Source organism: Artemia sp. Qi Xiang Cuo, chromosome 1 (genome assembly GCF_049724085.1).
Source record: "Artemia sp. Qi Xiang Cuo chromosome 1, ASM4972408v1, whole genome shotgun sequence".
In the NCBI taxonomy this organism is placed as follows: Eukaryota; Metazoa; Arthropoda; class Branchiopoda; order Anostraca; family Artemiidae; genus Artemia; species Artemia sp. Qi Xiang Cuo.
The window spans coordinates 54,373,238-54,400,657 of record NC_142794.1 but is presented as its reverse complement, the minus strand read 5'-3'; the positions used below and the strand labels follow the sequence as shown (position 1 = coordinate 54,400,657).

The 27,420-nt window shown below is 35.2% G+C and overlaps 1 protein-coding gene across 2 annotated transcripts in view; it reads right to left on the bottom strand.

The window, feature by feature from the left end:
• Positions 1 to 12,543: 12,543 nt before the first annotated feature.
• LOC148956485 (uncharacterized) overlaps positions 12,544 to 27,420 on the bottom strand; it is a 40,623-nt gene continuing 25,746 nt past the window's right edge. For both annotated transcript variants that reach the window (XM_089095567.1, XM_089095557.1), the window contains exons 3-5: positions 19,295 to 21,550; positions 14,756 to 14,877; positions 12,544 to 12,799 (exon numbers count right to left, since the gene is read on the bottom strand). In XM_089095567.1, the coding sequence (XP_088951693.1) occupies positions 12,617 to 12,799; positions 14,756 to 14,877; positions 19,295 to 21,550 (2,561 nt within the window). In that variant the 3' untranslated portion in view covers positions 12,544 to 12,616. The remainder of the gene's footprint in view (positions 12,800 to 14,755; positions 14,878 to 19,294; positions 21,551 to 27,420) is intronic.

Below are 27,420 nucleotides of genomic sequence, written 5' to 3'. Positions count from 1 at the left end.
TTCTGATGGTATGAGATGTTAGTATCAGGTTACATTTGAACTGGCTTCGAAATTTGTTACTTTCCAAAAATGCGTAAAAAAATGATTGAAAAAATGGATCCGACAGGATGTTACAAAAATTTGATTTAAAAAAAAAACTAGGCTGTATCTAAAATAAATATTCACATTAGAATACACAAAAAACAAAGTGTTACATATATATTAAAAAGAAACACTATATTTTGTAAAGGATAATTACTTTTAATTATTTTCTCTCGTTTTACTCTGGATTATACTTTTCAAACTTAATACTTAACGGAATATTTCACAATAAAAATATTTATACGTTGACTCGTCAACATTTATGACAAGTCAAACATTTAAATATAACATTAAATCACTAGTTAAAACTTAAAGTAAATAAAAACATAGTATATACACAAGCACTGTGTAATAAACTTACACAAGTATTTTTTTTAAGTCGCAAAACTAGATACGATATTTAACTACTGGTTAAAACTTAAAGTATTAAAAAAATAAAACACTGTATAGACTAGCATTGGAATTATTTCCAATTAGTGTTTTGTTAATGCCTTATAAAGTATTAATGTAGAATACTTCTTGAATGATATAAAAAACAAAATAAAAAACAAAAATACTCAACAGATTAATTCACTATATTTACATGGATAGTTTAGGTTATATATATATATATATATATATATATATATATATATATATATATATATATATATATATATATATATATATATATATATATAACAGAAGTTATGTTGATACATAACTTAATTGTTAAAACAAATAATAATTATGTACCCTAATAATTTATTAAATATTTTTTGTTTGTACAACTTTAAATAAGTCCGTCAAGACTTTTATCTGATAAGTCTTAACTGCAATTAAAATATATACAAAAAAAAATCAACTCCAACAAATAGATTTATACACTATAACTAATAACTGTGATTAGTCTCTATATAAGGGCTTGGCAATAGTTCATATAACATGATTTTGCTATTAAAATGCGCATATCTACAATTTTTTTGTATGATAACAATTCCATATTTATAAAGGGTTTTCAAAATATCTTTATAACTTTATATATTTTCTCAACAACATTTGTTAGCGCTATATAACTTTTCCATATACGACTATATACATTTTCTTATCTTTATTTTACAACTTTACAACTCATTAGCTTACTATATGCCTGTTTGTTTATTCAAACTTTTGAGGTTTTTAATTCTTTTTGAATTTTCAGGTAATTGAGACAGTTAGCAAAAAATGTATTTGTCTGTAATCTCTTTTTTTCAGCTTTAATGTCCTTTTGAGACATTGCTCCATTTACAGCTTAGATCTGATAAGCTAAAAAATTTTGCTGTTCCCCTTATACTTGTTATGCCATTATCAATTGACTCCTGCCTGTACTCTGAAAATTTTCTTACCAGGACTACCTTCTGGTAGCTCCTTACAATGTTTCCAGGTCCTCTTGTCATCGGCTACAGCTAAAAGGACTATTATGAACCTGCACATACAATAATTAATTATTTATAGAGTTGCCACACTTTTTTTTATTTGTGGCCATAGTTTCCTCTTGGGCTATTCTGTTCTCAAACAAAGTGGCCCTTCTGCAGAAAATATACCTTGCCTTCTCGGCACACGGTTATTAATTTTTTTTTTTTACATACAAGTGATAATGACTATTTTCACTTTAACTTCCCAACTTTTAGTGGTCTTGTCTTAAGTTTCAACTCCAACTTAAGTCCTTAAGGCTAATAAGGGGCCTTCTTTAAATTTTTCATGTCATGCTAGTCATTTTTCTGAAAACGGCTTCCACATAAGAGAGCAAAGTTTTTCCTGTCTACTTGGAGCATATCTCCAATATTTCTATTAATCTCGGCCAGAGTTAACTATTGTCACGGTGGATCCGTAGTATTAATGCTACTTATTTTGTACTTATTTAGTACAATTATTTCGTACTAATCTCGTTTGGTCAGTTCACTATGCACGTATAACAGAGTTTAACTGACTCCTTTCAATTTCTTCTCCTTTAAATTCGTCTGGCTATTTTTTGAACTTGAACCCTTTTTTCCTTCTCTTTTGATTATTTACTTCAATGAATCCAAAGGTTTTTTTTCAAGTCTTTTTCCGCTTTTTCAGTACAATAGGTCTTTCTAAGCCTATATTTATGTGTTACATGTTTTATTCAATAACTTTACAAGTTTCTAACTCTGATTGCCATTCTATAGTCAAATTTGTCATTCCCTTATTTTTAAGAGGTTGTGGGGGGGGGTGTTTATTGTCGCAACCTGTATTTTTTTGAAATTATTAAAATTTCTCCGCCCGAAAGTGTTTGTGTTAGAAAAGTACTGTATTTTTCAGCTGATTTTTAGAACACTTTTAATTAAGTTTTGACCCACATTTGCTAGTTCTCATTTCTACATAAAGATGTAATTTTTACGATATCGTGATTTCCCTAAAATTGTGTGGTTTTCATTGCAATCACATATTCTTTGTCTATGGTACTTCACAAAAAAATAATGCCTAGTTCGTGCCAAATTTTGTTTAGAGATAGGGATTATCAGTGCCCATTGCGGTTTCTCTATAATCTCTTATATTATTCGCGTCTGGTTTTTATCCCCAGTTTCATTTTTGCCTTAGTTTTATATAGTAATTAAGTGCAATTTGTCCCTTTCGTGATATTTTTTACTGTTACCCTGTTTTAAAGGTTTATGGGTTTAGTGCACGGGCAAAATTGTCGGAACATGCTAATTATCCTAGCATGTCCTAGAATCTTGCCCGAACATTCAGCTCAAACCTTCTCGAATTTGACCTTTATTTCTGATATACATTTGGTTAGCTTGGTGGATCCCCCCCAATGACAAGAAGTTTAGCAAATTTTAATTCTTAAATGCAAACGGTCCTGTCACTGGTGTCTTTCACCTGCAATTTCCTCGCCCTGATTATTTCTGTTAATGGTGTTTCTGTCCTTGTTTGGTAAGTATTCATTTGTTATATCTTCTACTATTTATAATAAGATTACAGCTAGCTTATATGTGTCTCGACTTAATGTAAACTCTTGCTGTTTTTCTTATTAATATTATTTTTAAATTTCTTCAAAACAAATTTTTTTTCAAATTTGACCGGAAGTGCCACCTCAGAAAGTCAAAGGTCAGTAGATGCTTCGCATTTACTTAACAACGAGAGACCAGCAGTAATTAAGCTCACTCCAAATTTGCTACCTTCCAATGACCCTATTTCAGTAGACTAACCTCCTTCGTTTTTTTTTTCAATATCCCCCAAAATATTTTTTTCATATACATATCAAAAGAATCGTCTTTTAATAGTGATTCTAAATATGTACAATTTAATTAGTTTCACTACACCTATTTAAAAGTTACGAGGCAATAATTAATTTCTTTTATGAAACGTAATTCTTTTTGACGAGTCCTATCAGAACATTATTCGCGAAGTTTTGTTTCGTCCCGGAGACAAAATTTGTGCAGGAAGCTATGATGTCACTTTAGATCTGAGTTTATTTTTTTCTCTGGGAACTTACGAGTCTCTAGGCTATAATTTTAAGTCATTTTTTCTATATTCTTGCGATGGTCTGTAATATCTTGCCAAAAGATTTTTACTTTCATCTAGATCAAAATTATCTAAGTCTTTCAAAAATGTTTAAAGTGCTCTGGCAGTTCCGTTCCTTTTCATAAAAAGGATTTCATCGCTAAACAAAAGTCCTCTTTATCTTGATGATTCGGAATATTTTCATTAGATAGTATTTCTACCCCTTCCAGTTCGTTCTGGATGGTTGTTATTAAATTTCCTTCCGTATCAGGATTTCGTGACAAATAGTCTGGTAAAATGTTTGTACGGCCCTTTATATATATAGGGGTATATGAATATGCTTGCAGACATAGTATCCACCGTGTCAGCCGTGCTGAAGTATTTTGCATCGTATGTGGCCAAATTAATGATTTTTGGTCTACGCCTAAAATAAATTTTTTTCCAAGTAAAGATTGTCGAAAATATTATGTAAAAACTGTAACTGCTGGGCATTCTCTTACAACCGTCGAATATTTTCTTTCTGCCTCCGTCAGTGACCTGCTGGCGTATTGGATTATTGGTTCTACTCCTTCCGAATTTATGTTTAATAATATGGCTCCAATTCCGTACAACGACGCATCTGCTTTTAAACAGAAGTCTTGTGACAAATCTGGTAGTTTAAGTATTGGTTTCTGTAATAATTGCCTTTTTATTTCATCCAGCGCTGGCTTTGCGTCCGTTGGACATTCGAATTTACCTGATTTTTTCAAAAGGTTTGTCAAAGGTTGTGCTATTGTTGCATAATTTTTAATATCGTCTGAAATAACCTAACAAACCACAAACTGATCTGCAGCTTTTTTGATCTTTAGGATGCTGTAAATTTTCTATGACTGTAAATTTTTCTGGATTTGGTGAAATAGTACCTTGGTTTATCAGATGTCCAAGAAAAACTAGTTTTGGCACTACTATTTTTAACTTTTCTGGTTTTAATTTTAAGCCTGCTTTTTCGAATTTTTCCAGTATTTTGTAAGTCCAACTAAGTGGTCTTCGAAGTTTTCACTAAACAAGATTACATCATCTAAACAAGCCAAGGTATCTTTTTTTCTTCCTAGTTCGTTATCTTTTAACACCAAATTCATAAGTCGACTAAAACAATTTAGACTAAATGATAAGCCAAAAGGCATACGTTCAAATGTGAACGTTCTTCCATCGTCTAAGATTACTGTTGCTTTATGCTTTTTTTTTGGATCTAGAGCTATTTGCCAATATCCTGCTATTAAGTCAAAACTAGTGTAGTATTTTTTACCTCCCAGAGAATCTAAAACCGTATCAATTCTTGGTTATTTCATTACGTCTTTTACCGTGACTGCATTTAGCGCTCTAAAATCTATACATAATCTCCAGGTGTTATCTTTTTTTCTGACTATTACTAGTGGAAAAGACCAATCACTAACACTTTCTTTAATTATACCCTGTTCTACCATTTCCTTTATTTGGCTGTCCAGCCATGGTTTTAAAAGATAAGGTCTTTTATGCGGTGACTTTTTAATTGGAAGACCCTGTGTTGATATTTTGTGCGTGATTAAGTGAGTTAATCCGTAATCCGCTTTGTGTCTTGCAAAAGTCCATCTAAAATCCCAAAGAATATTTTCCACCCAGGTTTTTACGTTTTCCGGTAAATTCTTTAAATCAAGTTGTTGCAAAAAATATGTTTTCGACACTCCATACTTTTCTTGTGGTTGCGGTTTTGATGACAATATTTGTTCGTGGTTAGTGAAATTTATGCTTAATTCTGGGCTATTTAGAGATTTTATTTCTGAATTTAAAATCTTTTCCACTGACTCACGTTCTATTTGGTTCAGCTTTACTTTGTTATTACTTAGATTTGATAGTTTTAAGTATGTGATACCATTTTCAATTTTAATAACTTGATTTTCCATGAAAATTGTGGGGTATTCTTTTAGGGTGTATCCTCCTATCATGGCATCCGTTCTTTTAACCTTTCCTTCTTTTGTATTTAATTTCGTTGGAGCTTGTGTTGTTGTTCCCCATTTTATTGGGATCTTTCCATTTTTTTAGGTTATAATTCGAATCGTCACTCTCTTTATCTGTTGTTACTCAATTTTGCCTATTAGCTCAATTTGCCTGGCTTATGGTTACTGTATTAGATATGGATTCCCATACGATCCCTTATTTCCATATGTGATCTTCTCCTAGAATACAAGGAAATGGTAGCTAATTGCATGTTATCACCGTTACTGTTATTTCTTTATCCCCTGTGCTAAATTTTAATGCACATTCCCCCAAAATTGTTAGCTTGTGCTCTGTTACTAATGTCAGGGTATTCTGGCATCTGATTACGCGATTTTTGACACTAGGAGGAAACCTCTTAAAAACTTCCTCTCGAATTAATGATTTAGATGCACCCATATCTAGTAAGCATGGTAAATTTTGAAAACACTCAATTTTAAAACAACGCAAAATCGGTAGACTATTATTATTTGCATTTGTATCACAACATTCTAAACTATATAGGGGTCTTTGTAAAGAAACAGCTCTGTCGACCCTTACAGGCTGGTTTTTCGTTTAAATGCCCACTGTTTGACCAAAAGTTTCTGGGGTTGTCCCAGTTTTCTTGAGCGTTGCTATTTTGACCCTGTGTATTGTTAACCGTTTGCCTCCTATGCCTAAATTCAGGACTATTATTAGGTGTTTGCCAAGTATTATTTGTTCCCTGCCTTCCTAAATTTCTACCCCCCCTGCGTTCTGAGGTGGTGTTTTGTCTTGTACGTCTGGCCTTCTTTGCGTATTCTATGCCAGCAATCTGCTGCATAGTGGTTTGGTTTGCTACAATAATAGCAATTAAATTTTTCCTGAAATTGTTTGTTGGTTTCCCGGTTATTTCTAAATATTCTTGATCTGTCATTGTTGGTTCCCCAACTATCTGTCTTTGGAGGTGGGTGCCCATTTTTTCTGAAGTTATTAGCTGCTAATCTCTCAAGGTCATGGAATCTGTCAGCTATTTCCCTAGACGGCGACCCTCGGCCTCCGTTGCACCTTTTTGGTTCACGATTTTGGTCCTCAGAATTTACCTGCTTCTGTCCCCTTTCCTATTTTATACTTTCTTGGGTTCCTGTGTTATTTATTGACATCTGATCAAACTTTTTAATAGCCTCTTAAATTTTTACTTCTGTTTCGACTAGGATTATAGCCTGCTCTAAATTTTCAGGTTTCCGTGATAATATTAGTCTTAATAGCTTTTTTGGCAACCCTTGGGTAAAAGTATGTAATTGTACTTTCTGTACTGTCTCCTCATTTCCGCCTTTCTCTACCTGTAAGCATACAGATCTACAAATTTTGTCGCCATTTCCCTGATACTAGTTGAGGTATTGAATATCACTACCTCTGTTCTTAGCCTCTCGGAGATTCTTTTCTCTATGAACATTGTTTTAAATGATTCAATTAGAGTGCTGATGTCCTTGGGCTCTTTTTCCTTAATTGCCTCAAAATGTTTAAGGGCTCTTCCCTTTAATCTGGCTGCAACGCATTGCTCTTTGACCTTATCCTCAAACGATTCAGTTTAGTTCGTCGAAAATTTTCAATTTTTCGATAAACTCTTCTTTATCTGACATCTGTTATTTTCTCCTCTGGTAAATTTATTCAATCTACTTCAATCTACCATTTTATTTTAATCTACTATTTTTATCTAGCCCTCTCGACCCAGTTTTTCCAACGGCCACCAGTTGTGGTAAGGTGGTTCTTATTGTATTTAGGTGAGGTTGTGGTTGATACCTTTATTCTCCCTTTATAGGGGAGATAAACTATTGCCCTAAGGTAATTAAGCTTTGGTAGTGTTCCTTAGGTAATGACCGGACTAATCAGGCGTACCACCTGGGTATTTTCGAGGGACTAAATGTAGATTGAAGAGAGGTTGGCTACAACACAATACTTTTATTCAGTTAACATATACTGATACAAGGTTTGATCATATATATATATATATTCTACTGGGACTGGTTGTCCCAAGTAGACCAAAAGTCTCAGAAAACTATAATAAATATATAGTAAGAAGCTTAGACGCGGATAATAATCTGGCACTATTCCAAGGTATTCTTAATCCGATAACAAACGGGCAGAGGTTGACCTTGCAAGTCAAAGAGTCCCACCTCAGTCTAAAAAATCTGAGTATATATATGAAAAACCAACCGCGTCCATCCGGTTTATTGACGCACTTAGCCAGGAAATTGGTTATTGAGAAAGTTCCCTCCAAGCTTGTGTAAGCTCCAGGATGTGTATCTTTATCGTAATAAAAAGTGGTATTTCGACACTTTTGTATTTGCGTCTTAATATTTTTACTAAATTCCAAATTAACTTAATTAGAAAGCTTTACCACAAAAAGTTATTATGACTTTAAGGAATAAATATCAGCAAATGTTTGTTAAGCTTCTGATCCTCATTCATTTGCTTTTTTTAGTAAAGTGCAAATTTTGTTCGGGTCTTCAGAAGGCATGAGAGGTGTCAGTCCTACTCATGTTATTTTCGGATCGTTTTGAGTTTGACTCGGTTATTTATTGTAATTTCTCTTCGTTTTAGTTTTCATTAATTTATTTCTGATGATTTGTGGTAGTTTTATTTTAGGAAGATTATTTAACTTTATTTCTGCTCATTTTGGGTTTAGTGGAGCTCTATACTTTTCCTTGAAGAACTTGTTGTTCCTTGAAAATTAATTTCTGTTCGTTTTCTATTGAAAAAGTCTTTTTCATGGAAAAGAAAATAATGTTTTAAAACTTTTTTTTGTTATAAGAATCCATAGTTTGGCTTACTATTTGTTTGTTTTAGAAAATGTTTCAAAAAGTTTTTAATAACACACGCTTTAGAAAACCTGGATACGCATAGTATTGTTTAATGTAGTTTTATAACTTCTTAAGTTGACCTGCAAAATTTAATAACATTCCCAAAAAATTGTATCTATGCACTTTGGCAACCTGGATACAGCTAAACTCTTTTGATTTGGTTAATTTGTAAGAGCATAAGTAGTAATAGTAGTAGCCCTGAAAGTTTCAACTTATTATCCCTAGTCGTTCTTGAGATATTGCTGATATGTCTTATTGGCAACCAGAATACACATAGTTCCTTTTGATTTAGTTCTAAAGCAACATTTAGTTTCAAAGCATAATGGGCAAATGTCGTAACTGCGGGGTTGACATATTTAATATCCCTAGAGACATAGTTACTGGACCAATCAACTATTTTGAACAAAATGGTTATTTATAAATGTTGATTGGATATGTTTGGAAAATTAATGGTCTTGGGAGGAGGGCTGCTTGCCGTCGAATAACTTTTGGCTATTAAAAAGGACACTAGAACCGTTAATTTGCAATATAATTAGCTCCTTTAAATGTTTCTATGATATTACTATCTATGATACTGCTGCGTGGCCTATAATATTACTTATATGCTCTTTTGAAAACCTGCGTGCATATAGTTTTTTCATTTCATTGAAACGAAAAAAAAACATTCCCCTTCCCTAAAAGCGTCACCTTAATACCCTTAGCGTTATTAGTTATAGCAGTCATAGTAGTAGTATTAACAGTATTCAGTTAGTGCCTTCTGGCTGGTTCAAAATCTGTGACAACTTGCCCTGAATGGTCCAACTTCATAATGTAAGTAGTTCTTGAGAAATTGCTGTCTCATCCTTTTGACATTCTACATGCTCATAATTCGTTTTGATTTAGTTCAATATCCGCCTAATTGTTCCTTGAAAGCTTCATCCTTAATACCTTGAGCTTGTGTAGCGGCAATAGTTTGTAGCAGTATGGACATTGCACCTTTGGTTTTCTTCAACATCCCCCTCAACACACGCTGAAAGTCTTAACTTCAACCGTAAACCGTTCCTGAATCATTGCTGGCACGACCTCTTGACAACCTGTATACGCATATTGTGTTCTGATTTAATTCAGTACTGTTTCAATATTCCCCAAATTTTTCACTTTAATACCCTTAGCCTTAGTAGTAGTAGTAGTAGCAGAAGTAGCAGTAGAATTAATAGTAGTAGCCTTAGCTTTAATACCAGCAAGGCCGTATTCAGGAGTTTTATACAAAAAAAAATCCTCAAAAACGCATAAAAAATTTGTTTATATCCATTTTTGTTGCGTTTTTACGAGTTAGACAAACAGATCCGAGGGGGGGGGGGTACAAACCCCCTGGGCACGGCCTTAAATACCAGTAGTGGTAGAAGTAGTATTAGTAGTAGTAGTACGAGTGGAAGCTTTAGTATTAGGATGCAAATGCTGTCTTTTGGTTAGTTCAATATCCCCCACAACAAGCCCTGTTAGTTTCAACTTCACACACCAAACCGTTCCTAAGATATTGCAGTTACGTCCTTTGGATAACCTTCATACAGACTGCGTATTGTGATTCTGTTCACTGCCCCCCCCCCGTGGTATTAATACTAGTAGTAGTATTAACAGTAATAATACTATTACTAGTTGTTGCAGTAGTATTATCATATTGCCTTTTGGACAGTTGAACATCCATCTCATCAAGTCCTTGAAGTTTCAACTTGATACAATTAGCTGTTGCTAAGACACTGCCGATATGCCCATTTGATCAACTGTATATACATATACTTCCTGAATTTTTTTTCTTAAACTCTTAGCCTTACAAGTAGCTGCAATAGAAGTAGTAGTACTGGTAGTAGTAGTAGTAGTAGTAAAAGTAGCAATTGCAGTATTATTATTAGTAGCGTGCAAATATCGCCTTTTGGTCAATTAATCTTCCCCTTTAAGCATTATTTGAAAGTTCTAACTTTATACCCAAATCCATTCTTGATATTCTCCCTTTTGACAATCTGCTTGCATATAGTACTACTACTGCTGTTAACGACTCATTGCAGCACCAAGCCGCTTGAGGCCGACACAGCTACAAAAAATTCGCATGCACCTAGTGTGTTTTGATTTAGTTCAAATTCCCGCTCAACGTTCTCTCAAAATTTCAGCTTCATACTCATAGCTCTAATACTACTAGTATCATACTAGTAGAAATAGTGGTAGGAGAAGTAATAGCAGTAGTAGTGTTGTACTGGTGTTAGTAGCAACAGTAGTAGTAGTAATAGCATGAACGTTTTGCCTTTGGGTCACATGAACATCCCCCTCATGATGCCCTGGAAGTTTCACCTTGATATGATAAGCCGTTCCAAAAACATTGCTGATACACCTTTTTGACAATCTGTATGCACATAGTATGTTTTGATTTATTTCAACTTTCCCTCAACATTTCCTCTGATTTTAATTTCAATGTCATCAGTCTTGGTAATTTTTGCTAAAGAAGCAGTAGTTTTAGTGGTATTAGTGGTAGTGGTAGTAGGGGCAGTAGTGATAGAAATATTAGTAGTGGTAGCTGTTATAGAAGTAGCAGTAGTAATAGTCGTAGTAGTAGCGCGTAAGTATTACCTGTTTGGTCAATTGGTCATCTCCCCTATAACTTCCTGAAAGTTCCATAATAAAATACTTAATCATTCCTAACCTAAACCCTATTGACAACCTATATGTGTTCTGATTTAGTTCAACACTCCCCTCGTCATTCTCTGAAGAGCTCACCTGAATGCCCTTCGTCATTTTCAAAGTTAAGGTCAAACAGGTCCACCTCTCTCAACAACATATACTATTTGCAAGCAATGGACGAATCGCCTAACTTACAGCCCTGCCTGAGGTTACCCTCCAATCACTTGACTCTTGAAAGAGGACATTAGAACTTTCAGGTGCAATGAAAACGTATGCCCCCGGGGCAAAGCTTTTAACCCTTGCCAACAGGCTCTGGGGGATTGTGTTAACCCTGGAGGCAATGTTATATGATCTTTGGGCTATTTTGAACAAAATGGTTTTCTCAAAATTTTGATCGGATATATTTTGGGAACAGAGGGCCTTGGGGATTAGCTGCCCTCCGATCACTTTTGACTCTTAAAAAGGAAACTGGACCTTTCAATTTCCAATCAAGCGAGGCTACTCCAAAGTTTATTTGACCGCTTCTTCCATGAAAACCTTACATGCCCCAGGGGTATAACTTATAACCCTTGCCTGGGGCTCTGGGGGGGGGGTATCTCAACTACGAAGGCATTGCTATACGACCTTTGGACTATTTTGACCAAAGTGGCTATCTCAAATTTTGATCGGATGGATTTGGGGAGAAGAGTGCGGGTGGGGGGGGGGCTAGTTGTCCTTTGATCACTTTTGACTCTTAAAAAGGGAACTAGAACTTTTAATTTCGAGTCAACTAAGCCTCCTCCAAAGTTTATACGACCATCCCTTTCATAAAAACCTGTTATGCCCCCAAGGAATAACTTACAACCCTTGCCCCCAGTCTCTGGAGTCTTGTGTTAACCCCGGAGACATTGTTATATGATCTTTGACTCTTTGGAACGAAATGGCTATCTAAAAATTTCGATTGGATCGTTTCGGGGAAAACAGGGAGTAGGGGGTGGCTAGCTGCCCTCCGATCAGTTTTTACTCGCAAAAAGGGCACTAGAACTTCCGATTTCCAATAGAATGAGCCCCCTCCGAGGTTTATACGGCCACTTGGCTAACCTTTGGTTAGGTTAGGTTTTCAACCCATTTCTGGTATTGATAACCAAATCTAACCTAACCTAAACTAGTGAAATCTAACCTAAATTTAATTTTTACCATGATAGCTTGTGTAAGACTGAAAAATATGACTCGCGAAACTAATTGAATCCAAGCAGAAAAAAGGGAATTTCGGACATTCTCTGGTGAATCTTAACATTAACCAGATTTCGGACGTTCACGGTAACATAGCCTATACACTTAATATTCAATTGGCTGAAAAATCAATATAACATTTATAAATTCCTTCTTTGGATTCGTTACCAAAGTGTTGCTCCTGCAACACTTTGAAGCCGACAAAGGGGTGCTGCAACACTTCACGTTGGTTATGCAACGTAAACCTAGTTGAAATTTCTTTAATTTAAATGAACAATAACTTGCGTATTTTTTACTGTATAAAATAAAGTATAAAAATAGACTATGATTAATTCTATATTAAAAATAATAAACTCTTAAATATATACATGCTGTTCCTTTCCAGTGTATATATCTTCATTTCTTCTGTAGTAATCTTTTGCCTTGAAACAAGACGTTGTATACTCCCAGGTACACACAAGAAAACGCTGATCAAACAGTGTTCCTGTGGGGCACTCAAACGAATGTGATCTTCCACTGGATTCGCAAATATGGTACACCTAAAATTAAAAGTTTCCTTTTAGTGTTAAAATATATGAAAATATGGCCCACCTCGTGCCTTTTTTCCCATTTATTTTACGGCAATTTTGGCTAACGATTCAAAGCAGGTGTAATTTGGTACACTGATGATAACGTTCCATTTTGTCTGCACGAAATCCAGATTACGAATGTTTTTCGTTTTTTTTTTTAGAAACCGGTAAGTCATCGTAAAAAGACTGAAATTTGGCTTCCTTAGAAAATATGCAGAAGTAGGAGTGTATTGACCCTGTTTGGGTCCTACACCAAGTTAAATGGCGTTTCCAATTTTATGTTACAGTAGGCACTCAATGAGCATCATGAACTATTCACCAGAGTTAAATTTCAGAAATGTTATACATGACTTTCCCTTCTTTCTTTTTTTTTACTTGTCCTGGCATTCCTAAGGATATAATCGTGCGCATTGTGTCAACCACCGTCAGTGGGTTCAATTAAAAAAAAAAAAAAAGCGCTAATACATCAACTTACTTTCCTATAAGGAAAACCTGAGACTTCTTTAATCATAATATTTGAGAAGAAACTACTTCTTAGACAAAATTGCATGGACAAATAACGAATGTGGAATATTACAAGGTAGTTAACGGATAAAAAAACTAACGCTACTCAGTTGTTTTTACAGGTGATTTCAATTAACTAAACATGAAAGTACAGAATGAACACTGTTTAGTCACAGAGCCATTTTCATTTTTTTTTTTTTTTTTTTTTTTTTTTAGCTGGACAACCTGAAAAAAACGAAATAATCATTTTGCAATGCTGTCATAAACTCCTATAAATATTAGTGAAAGAAGGTTATTCAGACTACCCCAATAAAAATAAATTATCATGATGTCAATTTTAAAAACTGAAATCTGTTTTTGCGTCATTACACATTAACACAAGGATATATTAAAGCTGGGGGAGTTTGATGAGTACAAACTCTGGGGGAAAATATCTTTTGAAGGAAAATTTCATCATGTTTTTCGACACAATGCAATCACAGTGATTTTGAGTTTTAGCTTGACATTAACATATTCGTAGTTTAAGTCGATACATTTGGTTCAATGTTTCCCAATTTTTAGATTCTTTCTAAAAAAAAAAACGGCGTGCTCCAATCATTCAAAATCAGCGTTTTCTTCAATAATGAATAAATTTTAGGAGTTAGATCACTTTTCGATGAGTTTTCTTTTTCATGCTTGGAAACAGGAAACAATTATTGGTCACTGTAACAAAAAGATGTCGAAACGAATTATCAAGACCAAGCTAAATTGAACAGAAATTACTACGAATAAGAATTGAGCTACGTACCATAAAACCTTATAAAGCCAGGAAATTTCATTCTGCTTACCATAAGCCATACTTGTTTTCAGCCGGATGGTTTTCATTTTTCTAAACGCAAACGATAGAGAAATAAATCATGATAATAACCAAGATTAAAGAAAAGATGAAGAAAAGTATTTACTAGAATATTTGTTTTTTGTCTTTCAATTTCCTTTTTATCTGTTTTAAATGGACACTTTTTGTCAAAAAATTTCCTTTTGAGTCTATTTGACTGAAATTTTCCTTAAAAGGAAGAAAGTGCGGATATAAAATTATTGCATATCTGACTAATGAGAATAATAGCTTGCTTAAGATATAATTATTTTAGTTCTTGGAAGTCTGATAGATTTGCCACAGTTATTGAACAGCAGGAAGATACATATTTTCATGTAATATTTCTCAGAGGTGCAGGACCGGCTTCAGGACTCCCATATCCAAGGATAGGCATCAATTTTTAGCAAATAGAAAGAGTACGAAACTACCTTAAGAGGAGGCAAGTCGCACAGATTCCTTCGTTCCATATTCGCTTGAACTGTATGAATGACATCATAATACCTTTTGTGGATTATTCTATTATAAAAACATTTTAAGATTGTCACAATATGCATATTTAGGCAATTTACCTTGCAGCCAGTGCTGACATCTGCATAAATTCCAGCTTTTTCATAGTCACTGCAACTGAAATTTGAAGCCATTTGTTTTAGCTTATGTTTGTCTCTACTACCATTTACTTCAATAAGATTACCTAAATAAAAGACAAAATTACCAACAATAAAAGCAATTATAAAAATATAATTTAAGTGAATAAATATATTCAAGGTTGAAAGAATCATAGAGACTGCAAATAAAAAGGAATACAATCTAAGTTGTCAAAATAGCCTATCTGCAATTCTTCAGGAACATTTATGGCTATTAAGTTGAAACTTTCAGAGAGTATTGAGGGGAACGTAAAACAAAATCCTAAGACATTCCGCATTTAGATTGTCAAACTTGTGTCTATGGAGTATGTCTGGAACGGATAGGGGTAATAAATGAACTGGCCTTGGTATTGCAGTTGAATCAATAATAAAAAAAAGAAGTCCGAAATACAATCGTAAACTAAATTTTTTTTAAACCATGTTTCCATTTTTCAGAAACTTTAAGAAAAAAAAACTATGCACGAGACTATTAGGAAAGGCAAAGATGTATAGCGATTTCAACTACAAAATTTGATCCAGTGTGGATTCATAGCTCATTCTTTTAATATTTATGAAAGAGAATTGCGTCATTCCACAGAGAATGCAGTTGAATACCGTCCAAGTGCAAATGTTCAGCGTCCTATGTTTATCCATTTGTAATTAGCTTTCTTTATAAATAAAACAAAAAAAGTTTTTTTTAACTGAAAGTAAGGACCAACATTAAAACTTAAAACGAACGGAAATTATTACGTATATGAAAGGGGTTGTACCCTCCTCAAAACCTCGCTCTTTACGCTAAAGTTTTTATTGCTTTAAAAAATAGAGTTGTGAGAAAGAGTCTAACTTTAGCGTAAAGAGCGAGGCGCTGAGGAGGGGAAAGCCCCTTTCATATACGGAATGATTTCTGTTCGTTTTAAGTTTTAATGCCGCTCCTTACTTTCAGTTAAAAAAACTTGTTTTTTTTATTTTATTTTTGATCGTTTTTGAATTGATGAAGGTTTCTATTTTGGCTCACCGTACATGAATAATTAAAAAAAAATTGCATATTAATTTTACTTTTTTTTTTGGTTAAATGGCTTTCTCGAAAGATGTTTAATTTTATTTACAAACGTTTTTATTAGTAATAAATATACGTAACTTACGAATTAACTTACGTAACGAACTTCTATATCCATGTATTTTAATACTTATATTAGGGGTTTGCCTCCCTAGTAACTACCTCGCTAGTTACGCTAAAGTTTGAATTCTGTTCCAATTCTTTAAAAATGACCTCTTAATCACAAAGGCCGTTAGTTAGAATAAATAGCTCTTATGAAAGTACTAAAAAATATTTGGCTTAAAGAGCGAGGTATTGAATAGGGGGCGAACGCAGTCATATACTTAATCATTTCTGTTCGTTTTAGTTTTCATGTCGCTCCTTACTTTCAGTTGAAAAACTTGTTTATTTTTTTATTTAATTTTGGATCGTTTTTTAAAATAATGCTGGGAAATTCAGCGCCCCCTTCATAGCAATGTCCCTTCTCCCCATAAAAACTTCCTCCATGGAAAGATCCTCCCACATAACCCCCAACACCCCCCCCTCACTGCAAGAAAAAAATCCTCCTTGAAAACGTCTGCATACTTCCCAATAGCCAATACTATATGTAAACACTGGGTAAAGTTCATAACTTTCAGCCCTCCCTTCGGGGATTTTGGGGGATTAAGTCATCCTAAAAGACTTTCTAAAAATCTTTATTATATTTTCGACCATGCTGAACAAAATGGCTATCTCAAAATTTTAATCGGGTGCCTTTGGTAAAAAAATGAGCGTGGGAGGGGGCCTAGTTGCCCTTCATTTTTTTCACTGAAAAAGGGCTCTAGAACTTTTCATTTCCGTTCGAAGTAGCCCTCCTATGATATTCTAGGACCACTGAGTCGATACGATCACCTCTGAAAAAAAAAAAAACACGCATCCGTGATCTTTCTTCTGGCAAAAATTACAAAATCCCACAACTTTGCAGATAGGAGCTTGAAACCTCTATTCAGTAGGGTTCTCTGATACGCTGAACCTGATGGTGCGATTTTCATTAAGGCTCTATAGCTTTTAGGGGGTGTTTCCCCCTTTTTTCGAAAATCAGGCAAATATTTTCAGTCGCGTAAATTTTGATGGGTAGAACTAAAAGTGATGAAACTTAAATATTTGATATCAGTATAAAAATCTGATTCTTTTGATGTATCTATTGGTATCAAAATTCCGTTTTTTAGAGTTTCGGTTACTATTGAGCCGGGTCGCTCCTTACTTACAGTTCGTTACCATACACTGTTTGATGAGTCAAGCTTATTATAAGTTAGTGCTATTTCCAGGTATTTGGAGGGAGGGGTATAAGGCAACTAAAATATAATATAATAACCATACAAATACAGTTTCTTTTATATTAATGAAATCAGAATTTTGTTGTTATTTTTATTGTTGTTACCTTAGAATTAAAAAAAAGTAAGTATGACTACACTAGAACCTCAAGGTCCAAACTGGTGGTCTTGTGTTTCGTGGCCCTTCAACCTGGAACTGCAATGGTGGGTTGGGGGCCAGCCATCCTGTGCTTTCCCACACTCTTTCTGCTTACCTCCAGGTGCCCATTATTTCTCCAGGTGCCCATTTAGAGCTGGGTCGACCCTGGCTGAGGTTATAGAGTCACACCAGTGACTTCCGTCAAATAAATAAAGAAATACGCTTCTACACCTTAGAAGTTCAGCCTTAACAGAGATAACATTGGTGAATATTTGATAGTGATAAGGGCATTTTTCCTCCCGGTTTCGGTTACAGGTTTACCTTGAATTTTGCAGTATTTGTTCTTGCAGCAGCGAAGCAAAATAATTCATTTGCAATGTCAAATAACTGTTTCATTTTTTATTATATTCCATGATTGCTATGTTGAAAAAGGACAGGTCAAAAACCAGTGTTGCGATGATTGGCGCAATTGTGCAAAATTCAGTACATTTTCCTCCGACCTGTACATCTTTACAACTTTTTCTTTAAGTCGAAAATTCGGTAAAATTTTCCAATTTGGTACAAATTCGGTACATTTGCTACAAAATTCAGCGATTTTTTTTTTGATAGCCGAAATTAGGACTCACTGTTCATGGTTATAAAGATACCGATGTCCCGCGACCTGTCTTTCTCTTCTTTGTGACTTTTTACTTCGAAATTATTGAATTTTCAGAATGTCGACTTCCAGATTCTGGGTTTAAGATTGCTTCGCATGCGATCTGGAACGTGAAGCCAGACCAAAGTATACCGGACCCATCTGGAAAAAAGGGGCATTCGAGCTTCCAGATTTCTGGATTCTGGGAGTTTTTGCGCTGAAAAAATATTTTAATGGTGGAAGAAACAGACCAAGAAATTAAAAATTGACATTGATTAAACATGAAAACAAAATGATTGTAGAAGCTCTGAAAAGTGCTGGAAGGTGGGAGTGAAAAAACCATGTGGGGGCTGTTTTTTTGGACCGCCTTCACTATCCAGAAAGCTCAGAAACTAGAATTCCGGTAGGTGAAGCCCCAACCTTAGATTATGTGTTCTTGTTCTTAGAGACGATCTGACAATTTGTATGATGGAAAAAAAAATGATTAGGGTATTAGATGTCGTATGTATTAAATTGACAACACCTTTTTCTGTTTAGATGTTCTTTGATTTTGAAGGAAATAAATTAACAAGAACAACGATAAAAAATAAAAAGGAGGAAAGAGAGAAAAGAAGTGAAAAGGAAGAGATTGTATATTTTGTAGAGAGTACTGATCGAGGAAGATGCACGTGTTGTACGAAGCGCAACGCGTGCTAAAATTTTCTGTGTCTAGTACATTTTTTTCCGGAAAGCACATATTTAGAGCTTTGTTAAGTACAAATCATAATTTTAACATCGCAACACTGTCAACAACTACTTCATTATAAACTTAAATTGGGTGATCAAACATTACTTTTTTTGTGGTTCGTTATTTGGCGTACAGTCAATGTACGCTAACCCTTTGATGGTAAATCATAATGCTAACAAATAATAAAATGTAGTAATCAAAATAAACAGAAATTAATTAAAAAATATTTTCTAAAAAAGTAGTTTTACAAAGAAAAGTAAAGAGTCATATTAATACCTAAGACAAGCAGTAATAAGGTCCTATAATAATTCAATCTTAAAAGGAACATAAATTACTCTCAAGGAATAATTGAAAGCTAGAACGAATAGGAAAACTAGATATGTAAGTCGCATATTCTGAAATTAAAGTAATAATAGATAATTTTAACAAGAATTAATAATTGTAGTTTGGCCTTATAGGTCTGTTGAAAAAATGTCTTATGAGATAAAATTTCTTTCAAAATACAGCCTATATTTCAAAGAATAGCTTGTCAACTTATTTATATAGCTTTGCTGTTATTTGAAAGAAGCTATTAAAATATCTGAAAATACCTCAACTTTTGTAATCAAAATAAGATTAGAATAGAGTCCTACTTACGGTCTGAAATATCCTGATACAATTCTTTCATTCTATGTTCAGTTTTCTGATCCACTTCCAAGTGTTTTTCATTCGATTTGAAGGTATTTTCATCTTGTTTACGAGTTCCATATGTTTTCTCGGTAGTTTCGATTATGCTTGAAGGAAATGTGTTGTAGCCTTTTTGGCCGTAATAGTCTCCTTGGGATTCAAAACCGTTATCAAGTTTTGTACCATAATAAAAGTTCTCATTTTTATCGTTTCTATATCCAATGTTTGGTTGGGGAACATGTGGCTGGCTGCTAGAAAGGTTATAAATATAACTTTCTTGAAGATTCCAAACGTTCAGTTGCTCATTTTCCCTGCTCGACGGGGCTAAGTCATGACTTCTGTTGCGGGTAGGTACATAGCCTTGATTTTCCAGATTTTTGTCTTTTTTATTACTATTGTGGTAGTAAGGATTACTAAGGTAATATGGATGTTTGTCTCTGATATTGACGTCGAGTACACGACCACCATAGACATTTTCGACTTCTACGGATGGTGTCTGGTGATACTGCTCAAATCGCACATCAGTGTTATATTCCTCTTCTAGCTGGCTATTTGTTTGGGCAATTGCTTTTACTTTTGGTTTGTACGCTTTATATTCTTCTCTTTGATCCTCATAAAATGAAAGCAATGTATCGCTGTTCATACCCTCATCATTTATATATGGTGCATGCGAGTATCCATTTCTAATATCCATGTTGCTAGATAAAGATGGAACAGGCAAATTATATGCAGTTGGTTTGTTCTTTATGCTGGCCGTATGCACTACTTTTTGATAATTAGGCATCAAATATGGTATTTCCATTTTATATGCATTATTGTCGTAGCCTAGAGAATGCTCCTGATAATCGTGGGGTAGCTGACCATAGTTCACTTCTCCGTAAAATGTACTTGGCGGACGCAAATAATCAGTATTCCCAACTAAAGAGTAGTGTGAACCTTCATCATAGTTGTTTGAATCGCGATTGTCAGAATTTATGTTATATTTATTCCGTAAACTTGACTCTTTGCTATCGTAAGATTCAATACCACTGTGGATTTTACCCAAATCAGTGATATTTGAGACTGAAGAGGAATATATAGTCTCATATTCACTTCCTATATCTTTGTAACTTTGCTTATAATAGTGATCTTTCCTATTGGAATGGCTATGACTGTTTGCAGGCACATTAATACGAGCTGTTGAGTTTGAAATTGAACCTTCAGGTTTTGGGTCTTTTGCGTTAAAACTTTTCGACCAATTAAAATTAAAAGCTTCTTTCTGGTTCTCGTGACCGTTTAATGGGTAATGAGATTCTGGTTTAGTATTATAATAAAGTTGAATTTTAGAAATATTATCAGGTGATTTGATCTGTGTTTTTCCTACCACTCTTAGAGTTTGTGTCCTATTAGATTTGATTCTGAAGCTCCTATTGGCGTTTTTACGTTCAGGATCTGATATATTATTTTTTACATTGTCTTCATCGAAATTTGTTTGATAGTTGTTAGGTTCGTTTTCAAGTCCTGGTTTTCTTTCTTCAGGAACTATTGTTTTAGGGATCTGGTCATTCTGTTCAAATTCTTTGTTCTGGGCTATGCTAGTACGAAGCTTTTTAAAGTTAATCCGGTTTGGACTCAGCGTAGTTCGTTCCGCAACAATGGCATAACCAGTCACAGAGCTAGAATTTCTACCAGAAGCATCGTATTTAAAATGGTGTCCATCCGACTTTAGTCTACTTCGGCTGTTTTGTATTAGCTTTCGTATGTTATTGTGCTGAAAACCAGAATGAAACTCTCCTGTACTTTTTGTTATTGAATCGGTAGATTTAGGTCTTTCCTTCAACCTATTTTGTCTATTTTCTTGACTAGAAAGTATTGGTGAGCCGCTGCTCTTCTTGTCATCGACAAAAAACAGGGCTATGGTTTCCTCAGCCAAGTTCTTAGAGTTGGCTTCAACGATTAGTTCATCAAGATGTTTCAGCTTATTCTTTTCAAACTTTTCAATGGGGGGCTTTTCCAAAACCGCTGGAGCTTCAACAATTGTCTTATCTTTAATGTCACTAGTAATTGAACTAACCTCAGCATCCTTATCGTTAAACGTTTTTTGGTTGTTTTCTGGATATATATCTGGGTAATGTTCTTCATAAACTAAGTACTTTGGTTTCTTTATTTTCTTTCTCTTCCTTTTCATTCCATCGAGATGACGACCAATGGGTTCAATAACACTTAGTGGTAGTTTCCCGAAATCAACTAAAACGAAAGATAAGTTCTTAACTTTTGCGAAATACAAAATTCAGAAGATAGGCAAACGGAATTATTTTATTCTCGGTCCACATATCAGTCAGTATCAAATAGAACCCAAAAATTGACCCCTATTTAGAAAGGAAAATTAGATTTGTTACGTAAATCAACACACTATTTAAAGGGGTTGCAGGGGTGAACTTAAAAGACATAATACGTGACATGTATGAATTTTCATAAACAAAACCAGGAGTCTGCCCACTATTCGTTGAAAATCAGCTGTAACAAAACAATGTCCAATAATTTTAGAACTGATTCAGAGTGGAGGAGGATTTTAGTGTGAGAGAGAAGGGCCTCTGCGTTCAAAAATGACTTATCAGGGAAGATAGAGACAAATATTTTTTTTTTAAGTGACAATATGCTCTTTTACTTTTACAGATTTTTTTGGGGCATTAGTCGGGTCGCTGTAGGTAACAAATTACTTAGTAATATGATACTTTTTAGACTGAGAAATTGCCGTAGACAAAGTTTTAAGAGAAGTATAGTGCGGTTTTAGAAAAAGGTAGAGGATGGGTCGACCAAATTTTCACTCTTAGGTTAATAATTGAGAAGTGCCTGAATTGTCAAACGCCTTTGGTATTCAGTTTTATAGATTATGAGCAAGCGTTCGATTCTGTTGATAGGAGAGCTTTAGCGAAGGTTTTATCATTGTATGGTATACCAGACAAATAGCTTAAAGTGATTATTGCCATGTTCGAGAATAATACTGCTGCAGTTAAGGTGGGAAATGAGGTTAGCAGCTGGTTTTGTATTAAATCAGGAGTTAAGCAGGGTTGTGTTCTATCCCCCTTTATATGGATTATTTTGATGGATTTTGTCTTGAGGAGCACAGGAAAGGCAATGGGAGACCATGGAATCAAATGGAGAGGAAAAAGTCTCCTGGACTTAGATTATGCTGATGATTTAAGCATCCTAGAGGACAGTTAGAGCAAAATGAATGAACTTTTAGAGGTTTTGCAAGTTGAGAGTGCTAGACTAGGTTTGAAAAATTAATGTTAAGAAGGCTAAGTCACCAAGGCTAGGAATAAGTGAAGATGAAAAGGTGACGTTGGGTAATGAAATATTGATCAAGTGGGCAGCTTCACTTACCTTGGTAGTATTATTAGTAAAGATGGTGGGAGCAGTAAAGATGTTAAAAGTAGAATAGCCAGGGCTCAAGGCGTTTTTCACAATTAAAAAAAGTTTGGAAGAATAGGAAGATAAATCTGCAAATCAAGATTAGAATATTAGAAGCTACAGTGGTGACAGTAGTGAAATATGGCTCTGAAGCATGGGTGCTTCGAAAAGCGGATGAAGATTTGCTAGATGTTTTCCAGAGAAATTGCTTAAGGATTGTTCTGGGTACCCGTCTGACTGACCGGGTACTTATTTAGTTTTATAGATTATGAGCAAGCGTTCGATTCTGTTGATAGAAGAGCTTTAGCAAAGGTTTTATCATTGTATGGTATACCAGACAAACAACTTAAAGGGATTATTGCTGTGTACGAGAATAACACTGCTGCAGTTAAGGTGGGAAATGAGGTTAGCAGCTGGTTTTGTATTAAATCAGGAGTTAAGCAGGGTTGTGTTCTATCCCCCTTTATATGGATTATTTTGATGGATTTTGTCTTGAAGAGCGCAGGAAAGACAATGGGAGACCATAGAATCAAATGGAGAGAAAAAAGTCTCCTGGGCTTAGATTATGCTGATGATTTAAGCATCCTAGAGGAAAGTTTGAGCAAAATGAATGAACTTTTAGAGGTTTTGCAAGTTCAGGGTGCTAAAATAGGTTTGAAAATTAATGTTAAGAAGACTGAGTCACCAAGGCTAGGAATAAGTGAAGATGAAAAGGTGATGTTGGGTAATGAAAGATTGATCAAGTGGGCAGCTTCACTTACCTTGGTAGTATTATTAGTAAAGATGGTGGGAGCAGTAAAGATGTTAAAAGTAGAATAGCCAAGGCTCAAGGCGTTTTTCACAATTAAAAAAAGTTTGGAAGAATAGGAAGATAAATCTGCAAACCAAGATTAGAATATTAGAAGGTACAGTGGTGACAGTAGTGAAATATGGCTCTGAAGCATGGGTGCTTCGAAAAGCGGATGAAGATTTGCTAGATGTTTTCCAGAGAAATTAGGATTGTTCTGAGTAGGCGGCTGACTGACCGTATTTCAAACAATAGGCTGTACGAACAATGCGGTTCAATACCGTTCTCTAGGGCTATAATGAAAGATGGATTGAGATGGCAAGGGCGCGTTGTGCGGATGAAGGATGACAGATTGCCGAATATTGTTCTTTTCGGCCAACCGTCTAGGGCTAAACGGACAGCAGGTCGTCCTCGTCTATGGAGGGAGGACGTCATAAAGAAAGATTTAAAGGAAATGGAGACTTCGTGGGAGGGTGTAAAAAGAGAGGCTTTGAATAGATTGGGATGGAGGAGGAGCGTGCATAGCTGTGTTGGTCTCAGGCAGCTTGGTGCTGCGGTGAGTTGTTAGTAGTAGTATATATATATATATATATATATATATATATTTAAATGAAATAACTTGCTTCGTAATAGCACTGCCTAAGTAAAGCGCGCTATGACTTCTCTTTATTCTTTATTTTGATTTTCTCCAGGCCACTATGTATTGAAGAAGAATCTTAGAAACTTCGGAGTGGGCTTTCAATTCAAAATTGAAATTTCTAGTAGTCCCCTTAAGGGTCGAAAGTGACTGAAGGCGACCAGCCCACCTCCTATAAAGTCTTTCCAACACGCCCTCGCCTAACCCAAAAAGACGTTATATTAAAATTTTGGGATTTTCTTATGGTAGTTTTATCGAAATTATGGTGACGCCATGACATCAAGAAGAAGCTCACATCGTCTGCGGTTACAATATAAGTGACAATGAGAATAAATTTATACAAGCCTCTCGCGTAGTCATGCCGGTGCCCGGCCGCAAAACCGGCTATGTAGTTTTTTTCTTCTTAGAACTGGCAAATTGACAGCTTGACTTCCAATTGACTCTCGTTCAATGCAATAGTGGTGGCAGAGTTTTGTTCCGAAAGGGATAGTCAAAGAAAGTAGTAGAATAATGATTTAAACTTAATTGCATTAAACGACATTAAAACTTGCCGAAATTTTTATGTAAAATATTTATTGGTATCCTCATTGTCACCTGCCTTCCAACCGCAGACAATTTCAGACAATTTGCTGACTTTTCCTACTGCAGTCTTTTCAAAGATGTTTGATTATTAAAGCAAGTCCGATTTTTAACAACAATATCTACTAAGCTTCAAACTTTTGATTTTATTTTTTAAGGTCTTTGAATTGTTGTGATCCCTTGCTAAAATGCACACGAATAGTTTTGCAATTACCAGCCGCTGGGCCCCAGCACTCGGCACGCGGCAGGCTTCTATATATGAATTTTCATTGTCGCTTGTCTTCTAACTGCAGACAATTTGCTGTCTTTTCATACTGCAGTTTTTCAAAGATCTTTGATTTTTAAAGTAAGTCCGAAATAAAATACAAATGTTTTGTAATTCCAGTTTTTTGCTTTTTACGCAATTTAATGTCTTTTCATACTGTGTCTGTTAAAAGATAATTGATCATTGAAGCTAGTCCGATTTCTAACAACGATATTTACTATAAACTTCAAAGGGGGCTCATTCGATTGGAAATCGAGAGTTCTAGTGCCCTTTTGAAGAGTCAATAGTGATCAGGGGGCAACAGACCCCCCCCCCCAAGCCCTTTCTCCCCAAATACATGTGATAAAAAATTTGAGGTAGCCATTTTGTCAAAAATAGTTCAAAGAGCATATAAAAAAACTCCTTTAAGTATGTTCATTTCGTTAAAAATAGTTCTAAGGTCAGATGTATAGCACTCTGAAGTTCAGCGTCTTCACTCTACCCTTTTTTACGTTGCCTAACTCAAATTTTGGCTAAAGGAAAAGAGATTGAAGCAGCGACCTTTATTGAATGAACTAATTCCGCCAAGTAAAAGTCCAAATCGCAAGTGCTCCCGTTTATGGAGGTACATAAAAGATGAAATGGAATCCGGATTTTCGACAATATAGAATATAATGTTTCTGATAATAGAGAGCGATCAAGACGATTCCAGCAAGGCTTAAAAAACCCCTTAGGCTCTTGCACATGAAGCGGCAGAAAATAGATAATTCAAAACTGTGAACTTAAGTGATCGCTTGTTAGGATGTCACTTGGAACGTCAACATTGGTACCCGGCATCTGGTGGGCGTCCGTTAGAACGAAATCCAAAGCGGAAGTGGAGCCAGAATTGGGCAAATAAGAAAATGGCTTCGATTTTGGTAGCAGAAAACGTCAATAGGAAGTGAGGAAAGAAATATTTGAGTATGCGGTGGATTCTCATTTTTTTTAGATCTGTGTCAAAATCGCCATAAATAAGTATTGTCTTATTTGCTGACCGAACCCTATGAATGGATTTAGAAAACGTAGCACAAGCTGTGGCAAATTTATGACAAGAGGACTCATTTCACTTATTCGTTGGCATATACACACACATTAAAACAAAAGAACCAAAATCAACTGGAATATATAAATCGGGAGATTCAAAAAGAGTGCAAGAAAACTTCTTATTCGCTGCAATTGCTAAGCCCCCGGAAGGATGACCAGATGTCAGTTTGGCAGACCAAATAAGAACATGGGATCAAGCGACAACTCTAGCTGTGAGACATTATAAGCACTTAGAATGTGTTCAGTAATGCACACAATTTTGTAACTATTAAAAAGCTTTTCAAGAGTTCCAAGCTTGTCACGAGCACTGTAATATTTTGATAAAATAACGGCACGACTAAGTTAGAAATCATCATCGCTTAAAGGTTAAACCCGGGCCTTTGAATCAAATCTTCCTGATGCTTCCTGAGGGAGGTGCTTCTTTAGCTTCGGACACACCAAGCTATTGCTACGATGATTCCCTCCGCAGTTGGTGCACTTAACAATCGGAGCTAAACATGCTTAGTCCTTGTTAGTATGATCACATCCACATTTATTATATTTAACAGAGCTCTTACAGGCTGCAACTGCTGCAGCGGCCGACTCTTCATCAATCAAATGAATGACCAGTCTAGTGCTTCCATAAACTATGTGCTTTACTTTGTCTGCGCAACTAATTTTCTGTACAAATTCAGACTGGTTCTTCGGGTTATGCACGTTAACATTTGCAGGAATGTTCGTTAGTACCACAGGAATGGTGGGTGGCTGACGTGGTTACACTGATGGCCAGACAGTTGAGACTGGAACCTGTGAGCATGTTTCTTGTTTCTCCACTAAGAAATTTAGCATAGAGACACACCTGTTTAAGCGTGAGGCCACTATCGTAGGCGCATTATTTGGAAATGATGGCACATACGAGCGGTGTACGATGACAAAAAGCGGCGGAGGCTCATCGTGTTGCACTAAACCGCTAATCAATTCATAAAGATCTTACAGGAATGACATAGCAGGGTCTAGCAGGAACCTCTTCGCTTTTCAAAAATGTTCACTTGAACAGTATTTTTTGCACGTCTCGATCGCATGCTTAATTGCATCTTTTCCAAAAAACTTTGCAGCAGTTTCAATGATTGAATCCTTTTCTTTCGCTGTATCCCGCTGCAAAAAAGTTCAACACAGGGCACACGAAAATAGAGTATGTCATTGCTTAATTACCATGCAGCTAGCACTCGCTTCACAAACCATAATCATAGTCCAAGTCACTAAAATTCTTATTGTAACATGTTATAAATCTAAAAATAAAAAACCTACCAAATTAATAACGTCCGTGCAATATATTTAATATGTAGGTCGATAAGTATATGTAAGGATCATACGTCACTATAATCCCTATTGCG